Below are 11,634 nucleotides of genomic sequence, written 5' to 3'. Positions count from 1 at the left end.
GGCAGGGGACACCCTGAACTGGTTGCCAGCCAATCGCAGGGCACACAGGGACATATAGATAGATAGATAGATAGATAGATAGATAGATAGATAGATAGATAGATAGATAGATAGATAGATAGATAGATAGATAGATAGATAGATAGATAGATAGATAGATAGATAGATAGATAGATAGATAGATAGATAGATAGATAGATAGATAGATAGATAGATAGATAGATAGATAGATAGATAGATAGATAGATAGATATATTCCTTACTGTGTAGAAAATAAGTATTTGAACAACCTGCTATTCTGCTAATTCTCTCAATCAGAAATCGAGGACGGGTTTGAAATTACGTGCATGTCCACTGTGAGAGAGATAAACTAAAAAAGTGAGTGAGTTGTCTGTCTCTGTGTGCCTTGGGACTGGCTGGCAACCAGTTCAGGGTGTACCCTGCCCACTGCCTTAAGATACCTGGGATGGGTTCCAGCAACCCCACGACCCCACTGAGGATAAGTGGTGCAGATAATGGATGGATAGAGAATAATAAGTTAGGAGTGGGTTCGAAGTTTGAGGTGTCCTTAAAAACTAAAAAAAAACACACAAAATGACAATGCATAATTTCTTTAACAATTTATTTGTTTTTGCACACACACACAATATATGTATGCATATATATATATATATATATATATATATATATATATATATATATATATATATATATATATATATATATATATATATATATATATACTGCCTGGAGATGGCTGGGATGGCCCCCCCGCGACCCTAATGAGGATAAGCGGTACGGCTAATGAGATTTTATATATATATATATATATATATATATATATATATATATATATATATATATATATATATATATATATATAGATATATATATATATATATATATGTATATATATATATATATATAGATATATATATATATATATATATATATATATATATATATATATATATATATAGATATATATATATATATATATATATATATATATATATATATATATATATATATATAGATATATATATATATATATATATATATATATATTTTTTTTTTTTTTTTTTTTTTTTCAAAAATACATTTCAATCAACCTTCACCATACCGAAAATCTGCCTCCAAAGAGGTTCATTAGGTCTTTATGCCTTTTTGGAACAAACCATTTCATTGCTGCGGGGGTGCACACGCCGAATAGTAGAATTGTTTGATGAAAATAAACGCAACAGCATGTTCCAATGCTTTGAACTAGTGCTTTGAAATATATTTGTTATTGCTTATAACTGTTCTATACGTTCTTTCGTCGAGCAGATGGGTGAAGACACATTTTATTTTTTATGATCTGTCCCATACCAAACCATCACGGAAAATGGCGACTGTGAAATAGATGGAAGACGAAAGTCTAAAATGATCAAATGCAAAATATTCTACGTCTCCATTGTACACTCACAACGTTAAGGGGTAATGTATGCTTGTGTTCTTCTACCCCAGCATTTCTTTGTTGTCTGTGTCGAATACAGCTAGTGCTGTTCTGCCATTAGCTGTAGTTTAGCCAAGGTAATGAGGTTTTTTGGGGGGTATGTGTTCGAGTACCCTTGTTTGAGCTGGTCTGCAGCTCACGACAGGCGGCATCCAACAATGCAGGCAAATGTTCGTGCAAATTATGATATTTAAAAAAAAAAAAACGAAATGCGAATCGGGGAAGCTGTTCTGCAAACGTATGCCAACTACAATGCGAGCCGGTATGCATGCACGAACTACCCTACTGAGACGCAAGTTTCAGATGTATTCACGAGCGTTTTGCTAAAAAAAATGCTATTCAAACCTTCATAGCTATGACTGAAACTCATGAATCTCATTGTTGTGCCTCATTCAATTGTTGTGACACGTTTATTGCTCTCCAGGTCCAAGGATTTGTTGGTTACGACTAGGGATGCACCGAAAATGTGGGTCCAAAAATGTGTATTCCTTGGCCAAAAGAGCAACATTGAAATAACATTACTAAATAAATAATTACACTTTATTTTGCCGTGACTTGTTAAAGCAAACTATTAATGGTTGCCTGGCATATATTTTAATATCATTTATTGTGTTTGTAAAATGTCAAATGCACAACCAAATTAAACATTGACATCCTGATGGTGCAAGATAATTAACAATAAGATAAAATACCACAGTGAAGAATAATAAGTTGGCAGCACGGCGGGGCAGTGGTTAGCACGTGTGCGGCATAGTTCTGTGGTCATGAGATCGAACCTTCCTGTGTGGAATTTGCATGTTCTCCCCGTGCTTGCGTGGGTTTCCTTCTGGCTCTCAGGTTTCCTCCCACATTCCAAAAACATGTATGTCAGGTTAATTGACCAGTCCAAATTGTCTGTGTGAATGAGTGAGTGAGTTGTCTGTCTCTGTGTGCCTTGGGACTGGCTGGCAACCAGTTCAGGGTGTACCCTGCCCACTGCCTTAAGATACCTGGGATGGGTTCCAGCAACCCCACGACCCCACTGAGGATAAGTGGTGCAGATAATGGATGGATAGAGAATAATAAGTTAGGAGTGGGTTCGAAGTTTGAGGTGTCCTTAAAAAGTTTAAAATTAAATATATTTTTCTCCATTAAGTATGTGTTAACAGAGCCCAACTGAGTTCAAATAGACTATTTTTTAAGCAGCACCTATCTGCTTTTATCTTGATTATTGTTGTTCTGGCCACTGAGCGCATTAGCCTGAAGCTAAGGAGGCAGGGGTTAAATGGTTGATGAGTGATTTCATGCGCATCCTCACTGTATTCTTTAATTTTAGAATAAAAATGCTGAAAGTAAGAAAAAGGCTGCCTGTCACAGGGCAATACTAATTAATATGTTTCTTAAACTTTATAAAACAAAAAAAAAAGAATCTAAGTGCTTCAAAATTTAAAAACCTGGTACTCTAGTGACTTTGTGTGATTACTCCTCAGTTTGTGTAAAACGAAGGATGTAAAAACAATTGCGACATTGAAAAATTGTGATGATGAAATTCCCACAATCAACTTAGACCTGTCGCGATATTTAACGCAGTACACTGGTTAAGAGGCAAGTTTGTATTCCATTTTTGGGAGAACTTGTTTCCTTTGCTGCCTTGTTTATCAACGCAGTTTAGTTTATCGTCATTTCAAATTACCTGGAGGCAGTTTGAGCTGAACAGAGTAATTTAAACAACACAACCATAATTCTTTGTGCTGCTGTGATTATAGAGCACCTGACTGTCACATGACTGAGCTGAATTGTTAGTGCTTTTATGTTCAAAAACTTTTTTTCCTCCATGATTTTTTAGTAACGGTTTTTACAATTTTGTTAGCTTTTTTTACATAGCAACCACACCCATTGTACTGTGAATAGTTTTACACCATTCATTGCAACAATTAGATATTTTACATCCATATTTAAAGAATGGGTAGAATTGTGGTTCCTTTTAAAAGGTGATGATGAATGTACATGCAGTCTAAATGTTGGGTTTATAAATATTTTACTTTGTTTAGGTCATGGCGGCTGAAATGTCGTGTCTGGCTGGTGTTGATGGGGATGACAAAGATACAGATCCTGACATCAGTAATCTCATCCTTCTGCAAGAACCAACAAAAATGACAGAAGACTCAACCCATTGCAATGATTCTTTGTTCAAACCTTCCCTAAAGCAATCTAGTGTTCTAGATGTTCTGTCAAACACTGAAATGTTGTCTCCGGTTTGCTTGGGTAATGGGTTTTCTCTACAAGAGGCAACGCAGGACGACGAACCCAATAACACAGACAAAGATGAAGAAAAAAGCATAACCCAGTTAAAAACTGTGCAAGAAATCGATACTGTTGGAATTTGGGGGATTGATGAAGGATTACCTGAGAGATCATCAGACAACTTAAGTACGATCAATGATCTCAAGTGGGACCCCCGAAGAGAGTTCATGCACTTTGTGTGGGAGAATCACAATGATATACCTGCTGAAAACCCCCAAAAAGCACACCCTTCAAGTAGTCAGAGCAAAAGAAAACAGAAAATGGACATGGTGACGCTGGCGGATCCCTCAGAAGCACTGTATGCTGATTTACCAGATATGTTTTCTGATGAAAAAGATAATACAGATTTGATTTCTCTTCATATCAGACAGTCAAAAACGTCCTCTGATTTGCAGGAGTCTAAACTGGAGGTTTCAAAGCATCCCAATGGAACCATTAAAGCTAACAAAAAATTATTTTGCTCTTCACCTGAAAGGTATCCACACGAGTACAAACTTTCATCTGTTGGGGGAAAGCTTGCATCAAATTCCCATTCCAAAGTGAGAGAGTCTAGTTTTCAGTGCACTAAGTGTAAACTGGTTTTCAAGAAGGCTCATTATTTGAGGCGTCATATGAAAAGTCACCAAGACCCCGTGCTAAATATTAGCCCGCCAAAGATGTTTATCTGCAGGGAATGTGGAGAGTCTTTTAGGGAAAGGACTGTACTTATTGAGCACATGAACATTCACCATGAAAAGAAATCAGCACAATGCGAGAAACTGAAAAAATGGGCCGATGACTGTAACGAGTATAACGATTCACAATTTTTTTGCCCTCAGTGCTCGTTTGGAACTAGCTGCCCCGATACATTTGTTCAACATGCAAAAACCCACGCAAAGGAAAGGAAACATTTTAAATGCGACAAGTGCAGCTTCAGGGCAGTGAGTTGGCAAGATCTTCAGAGACATATAGCGCAACACACGGATTTCGAAGTTAAAAAGCAAACCGGTAGTAAGGCGATTGATTCCTTCTCTTGTGATATTTGTAAATATAAAGCCTTTAGCAAAACTATTTTTAAAAATCACCTTTGGCGCCGCCATCAGCTAAATTTCAAAGCTTACCAAATGGAGCAGTTTGGCATGACTGCCAAACCATCCGAAGAGCACCGCATTCCTCTTTCCGCACCAGTAGAAAACGCAGAGTTTACATCAAAAATCATGATCAAGAACGAGATCTCTCCAAAGAGAACTTCCCCCACCGAGCCAAACATTTCGGAGTTGTTCAAGAGTCGTGATTTCAAGAGAAGTTTAAAGGCCCAACTCAACGAATCCAAATTGGACAAGTCCATTAATGTTTTGCTATCCCGTCAAAAAGATCGAAATAATATTGCAAAACAGAACAGATTGGCTCACCGTTCAACTAATGGGACTAAAATTTCTTATCAAGGAGCAGGTAAAAAAGTGACTGTTTCTCCAAATGGCATAACAGGATCATCCTATGAAGATTCAGAAGTTCCTCGGAAGAGTAGTTTGCTTAACTGTACCTCATATCAATCACCTCTCAAAAAATCTCCCTCTAAAAGAAAGATGTCAAAACCGTACCGCAACATGTCCGACCAAGAAGCGTTATTTGTTTCCCCAAGCCCTAATAGACTCAACCGAGCAGACCCAGAAGACTTGGACGAAAAACGCTTTCACCGTTTTAAAGATGGAAATGACCTGGAAAACGGTGTCAGGCAGGAAGAAAGTGATCTTATTTATTCATATAGCAGAAGAATGTCAATACGTGGTGCTCTGCAGGCGTCAAAGAGACTATTTGAGAAAACGAAGATTGCAGTGAAGGACAACAATGAGCCCACTATAAAAGAAGAATGCATAGAAACCGACGTGTTCCAAGGAGGTTTTGATCTGCACCCGAAGCCTTCGATGAATTCTTTTCCCAATCAAGTGCACAAGTTGGACTCAGACTGCAAGAATTGCCCGTACTGCCCGGCGGTCTTCCAGTCCGGAGTGGGCTTGTCCAATCATGTCAGGGGACATCTTCACAGAGCTGGGCTGACCTATACGGCACGCCACGTTCTGACTCCTGAGCAAGTGGCTTCTGAAAACCGGCCCAAGATCCGACGCAGGATTGCAGCATTCCGCAGAATTAAAAAAGGTAGTGGGTGGTTATTATTTCGTTTCACTGTTAAACCTTATTTTCCAGATTATAAGATGCATCCAAAAAACACATTGGCAAGAAATTTGAACGTGCGCCTTATAATCGGGGGACTATGTGGGCGGAAAAGAATTGGAAATGGATACCGGTGGCATACCATATTTGTGCACTTATTAATCAATTGATATTTATCACAGTTGCATAACAGAGGTGGCAAGGGCAATTGAACGCGGACAGTGGCGGTTTGAGGATGGAATCCCAACCACCAAACCACTAAGAATAGCGATGTCGGAGGAAAAGGCAATACGTCTTATCCATTAATCGATTTTAAGTCACGGCACCCGATACAAATGTTACCGAAATGAGGAAACAGAAAGTCTGTATCAACACTGTATTGCAGTGGTCCCCCAACCTTTTCTGTACCACGGACCAGTTTAATGGCTGATCGTAAATAAAATTCTCACGGCCCAGCCCAAAGATAACACCAACAACGTGGCACCGTGACTCGAAGTAATGTGATGATGAGAAAAAACATGCCTTTTTGTGTGTCGTCTATATCACTAGTAGTCAAATGGATAGGACCTGATGTTCTACCGAAACCCTATAGCCTGTCGTGGAGTCCGACCTTAGACTGAGCTGACGGCAGCAATTTTGTTTTCTTTAAAGTCAAGTAAAACGGCTACAGTAAAATTCTAAATACCCTATTTTCATGACTATAAGACGCACCTAAAAGCCGGGACAAAACAAAGCCTGCAACTGGCCAAAAAAGATGAGTGTGAATCCCATGTTAGGTTGCTCTACGGCATGGAGAAAACATCTTTTACTAGTCTGTATTTGTAAACTGGAATTATGGGGCTAAACAGACAACTCGCAACAAGCAACATCCATCGATGCAGATGCTTTTCGGCGTTTTTTTTACTTTTATTTGTCGGCATTATTGCGTGTTTGAATGTGTAAATATTTTACACGGTTGTATTACTACTCTCACGGATGTAGGAGGACCAGGGTTGCGTAATATTATTGAACGTGATGGCTGCAAGACGACTTTGGTGAGCTACCCGGCTTTATATTTTCCCATTATCTTCAAGTTTCAGACTGATTTTGATGTTTACGTGATAAGTCTATTTTTCAATTCAAAGTGTTTATTGTCATATGCACGGGAAAGAACCACGTTTCCCTGCAAAATGAAATTCTTAATTTGCTGTCCACACAGCGAAAAAGAAGATAGAAACTAAGAAATGGTTGGCATTTCTTGAATCCCAAGAGTTTAACCTTCCTATTGATATTTGGAGTGACTCATTTGAGTGATTAGTGACATCGTACAGACACCGTGTCCGTATGTGTCTGAGACCATATTTGCTTGTTTGCGATCTGTCGGAATGTTAAGGGGTTAATAAGTTTGACTGAGCCATCTGACTGTTGTGCCTTATGTATGGAAAATATAGAGCAAAAAATATTTTTGGGGGATGCGCCTTATAACCTGGTGCGCCTTGTAGTCATGAAAATACGCAAATTGCTAAGAGAACTTTTACTGATAATACAGACGAGGGTTGGTTTGCATTAATAAACTGCTTTATTACTGTAGTCAACAAATACCATGCTACAAAGATACCACAGAAAAACAAGCCAGCAGTGAAAGAGTCAAATAAGACTAAATAAAAACAAAAATCGAAGGTACTTACCGTTTTAGAAGGCACAAATCGCTATCAGCGTTGTGCACACTCAGCATTAGTAGGATGTCTCGATGGGTAGAAAGGAATTTCAAAACACCTTCGCTCTACTCACTGCAGTCCAGGTTCGATTTCTGTTGCTTCCAATTTTTGCAATTGTTATCAGCAATATACTTCTACTGATCAATGAATGCACAAATATAAATAATTATTTTTAGTGCAATCTTAGCACTTACTGTAGTTGTAATTCTATATGCCTCATAGTCCCGTGCGCCTTGAATATGAAAAAAATATAAAAGAAGAATAATTTAGTGCCCAGCAGTTGTCGCAAGGTTTTCTACCACATAAGAAACTCGAGTTTAAATGCAATTTTCCGCTCCAAACCACACATTTAATAGTTGTCATTCACTTAATTCAATGATTTCCTTCATTTGTAATTGGATTTTGAAGTATCAACAAGTATTTCAGAAGTTATTTTCTGCCCTTTTTGTCATTTTTAGCTTATTTAGTGGTATGTGCGTGCAGTCAAGGCCTTTTCATGGTGGGCCTGCACAGCATGCACTTACTTTTACTCAAGTAATTATGTGGATGAGTACTTTTTACTTCTTGAGTTATTCTGAAGTAACTGTACTTACACTTGAGTAACACACTTCGGCGCTGCACCTCAGCACCAAGCGTACTTTGGCGCCGAAGTGCGCACAGTTGACTTGCAGGACAGAGCCCGAAAAAAACCCGAAGCTGCATTTCAGCACTGAAGAACGCACGGTGCCGAAATTCAGCTTTGGGTTTACTTCAGGCCTGGTCCCTCAAATCAGGTTAACCGGTCAGGTTCAGGCTCTCACCTCTGGTTTCAATTATCGCTGGGGTTGCGTTCCGAAAACGTCCCGCGATAGTCAAAACTCGCAAAGTAGAAACTGTTATCTATTTTATTTACTTATTAATTAATCAAAACAAACCCAATTTACAGGCTCAACTATTTAACAAATAAAAGTACTGTATTTTTTTAGTAAATGACTTCTGTCTTGTCAAATTATAATTTTTAAAATAAACTTGCTGTTTTATTACTTTGCAGCCTTGAAGCGGATGTTATGGAAAACTCCATTTAGCTTCTGCTTCTGTCCTACAGAAACCATATATTTTTCCATTACCAAACATTTTTTTAAAGGCCAGCTTGCTATTAGGGAGCGCCAAAGACCCACATGTGGTGCCAGAGCAAGTTGTTGGCGATAGAGAACATCTTCCTCTGTTTAAACCAATCAGAATGCAGAACACAATGCACAATAAAAATCCGCGAAATAGCGAAAATGTTCAGTATACCATGATAAAGAAAGTACTGTATGATTGTTCACATTGCTTGTTCAATACAATGTCTGCAGGTTTTTTTAAATTAACAATTTTGCAAATCAAACTTATGTACGTGTAGTTAGAAGCAAATCTTTGAATACACGTTACAAGGTCGCTAAAAAAAGCTCTTGTCTTTCCGCAGAGTTCGAACTTCCGCCAAATTTCGACGAGACCGATATCCACTCCTGTCCATTGTGTGGGGACGTTTTCGATAATCGAAAAGGACAGTCCAACCATATACGCGGCCACCTTAAAAAGATTGGACGAGCTTTTTTATCAAAGAGCAAATCCCCATTAATTGTCCTTAAGGAGTTGATGTGCAACAAAAAGGAGTATATGAGGGCCGTTCACATTTTAGGAAAGAGAAGAAATCATTTCCGTGACGGAACTAATCATTTTATGTCATCTACGTATGGATTCCCTCAAGACGATTCGGACTCAAGTGTGTACATTGATGTGAAACCGCTCATACCTGCGTCTTCAGCATTGGAAACGGACTCTGATAGAAAGCAGCCGCTGAAAAAGTTAGAGAAAAAAGACTCTCTTACGGACACCACCGCTTTAATAGGAATACTCAAGAAGAGAAAGTGCCAGGAGGACAACAAACCCAAGGGGTTGTTACATATATCCAAGTGCTCGATTACAATTCCCTCAAATGAACAAAATTCAGGGCCAAAAGTTGTATCTACACTGCCAACCCCAACATTGGGTAAGTAACTTTGAAATTCAATCTCTAAAATGCTATCTTTGAAGCATGATGAATACTTTCAAATTACATGAAGGTCTTCTAAGGAATGGACATCAAGTTTTAGATGTTAACTTCTCACAAGCCACCCAAGGCTAATTTGAAATCTACTGTGCCATACAAGAGTATTGCCCCCTCCCCCAAGAACATTTTGACATTGACATTTTACCATATCTAAGGCTTCAAACTTATAGAAAGTTTTGAGTTTATACTCAATATTTTCTAAGAATCAACAACGTGTGAGTCACAATCGTAAAAAGAAACAAATTAATCTCATTCATTTTATATTGTGCTAACAATTAAAAAGAAATAAAGAAAAGTAGGTGTTGCAAAAACAATGGCCCCCTTCGAGTTTACACTTTGCAAAACCTCCTTTCGCAGCAATCATCTTGAAAAAGAAATATTTGGCCATTCTTTCTTAAAAACAGCTCAAGTTCCTTAAGGTTTGATACCGTTTGTGCACAGCATTTTTCAGATCTTTCCACAAATGCTCTATGACAGGGGTCAGAAAACTTTTTGAGCCAAAGAGCCATAATGGCAAAATATTTAGATTTTTTTTTTAAAGAGAGCCAGACCATATTATTTAAGACAAAATCAACAAAACCGCCTCACCCGCTCTTCAGACAAAAGCGAATTCTTCAGCGCATTTTATTTCACTGTGACGTTTGATGATTTGATCAGATTTATAACATAATAATAATGTAAGGGCCTGTGTCCCATATCAATATAAATCCATCCATCCATTTCTTGCACCGCTAGACCTCAGTAGGGTCACGGGGGTGCTGGAGCCCATCCCAGCTATCTTCGGGCAGTGGGCAGGGGACACCCTGATCTGGTTGCCGGCCAGTCGTAGGGCACACAGGGACAGACAATTCGCTCGCTCATTCACACCTAGGGACATTTTGAACTGGCCAATTAACCTGACATGTATGTTTTCGGAAAGTGGGGGGAAACCCACGCAAGCATGGGGAAACCATGCAAACTCCACACAGGAGGTTCGATCTCATGACCTCAGAACTGTGACGCACACGCTCTAACCACTGCGCCGCCATGCTGCCCATCAATATAAATATATTATACATATATATACCACAGCCATATCCCCCTAGTGGGAGGTGGCTAGAGTCATTTCTGACTCTTTGGGAGATTGATTGAGAGGAGGGGATTCCCAGCCCCTTCGCTCAACCCAACTGAGGCGTTGGGAGTCATTAGGTGACTAAACCTCCCAATTCCAACCCCTAATGCTGAACGTCAAGCAGGGAGGCAACAGGTACCAATGTTTAAGTCTTAGGTATGACTCGGCCGAGGCTTGAACCAGCAACCTCCCAGTCTCGGCGCGGGCACCCTACCATCTAGGCTACCGAGCTGGTCAGTAATAAATATATTACTTAATATTTTTCTGCATCGCTCAGTTACTAAATGAGTGTTGAGGCTCATGTCGATCATCATTTTTGTTCTAGATAATGGTTTCTAAACATAGTTATTTTGTAAAAGTGTCACAAAATACCGCACACAAGAAGGATAAAGGCGTCATGACCTTCGGCACAGACGGCGCCCACCCAATAAAATTTCTGTCGGTGCTTGCCAAGCATGTTGAGATCTTTACAGTTTGTCCTGTGGGTTTTCATCATAAGTTGTCTCAACAGTGAACATTGATTGTTTAATGAGCTTCCATTTGAAAGATTCCGTAGCGACATACAGCCATAACAGGGTCTGGTGACGTGACTCCACCCACTGGACCGAAATCTTTATAGTTCAAGTGTTGCTTTAGCTTCTTATGTACAATATTTGGCTTTGCATGTATCCAGTTTGGAGCAACACAGATAAGATTTGCAATAGCTGAATTTGATCTCCGAGCCAGATGTACTCATAAAAAGAGGCGAGACATAGGTTGGCGACCCCTGCTCCATCGGATTATTAAGGTCTGGACTTTGGTTTGGCCATTTTAAAACATTTATATT

General features: G+C 39.0%; 1 protein-coding gene across 2 annotated transcripts in view; it reads left to right on the top strand.

Moving 5' to 3' along the window:
• Positions 1-1,213: 1,213 nt before the first annotated feature.
• Positions 1,214-11,634, top strand: part of znf644a (zinc finger protein 644a) — a 15,889-nt gene continuing 5,468 nt past the window's right edge. For both annotated transcript variants that reach the window (XM_088335722.1, XM_088335715.1), the window contains exons 1-3: positions 1,214-1,476; positions 3,526-5,914; positions 9,071-9,637. In XM_088335722.1, coding sequence (XP_088191848.1) covers positions 3,529-5,914; positions 9,071-9,637 — 2,953 coding nt within the window. In that variant the 5' untranslated portion in view covers positions 1,214-1,476; positions 3,526-3,528. The remainder of the gene's footprint in view (positions 1,477-3,525; positions 5,915-9,070; positions 9,638-11,634) is intronic.

Source organism: Urocampus carinirostris, chromosome 1 (genome assembly GCF_059441175.1).
Source record: "Urocampus carinirostris isolate Australia breed hairy pipefish chromosome 1, RoL_Ucar_1.0, whole genome shotgun sequence".
Taxonomy (NCBI): Eukaryota; Metazoa; Chordata; class Actinopteri; order Syngnathiformes; family Syngnathidae; genus Urocampus; species Urocampus carinirostris.
This window is presented reverse-complemented; position numbering and strand designations above follow the sequence as displayed.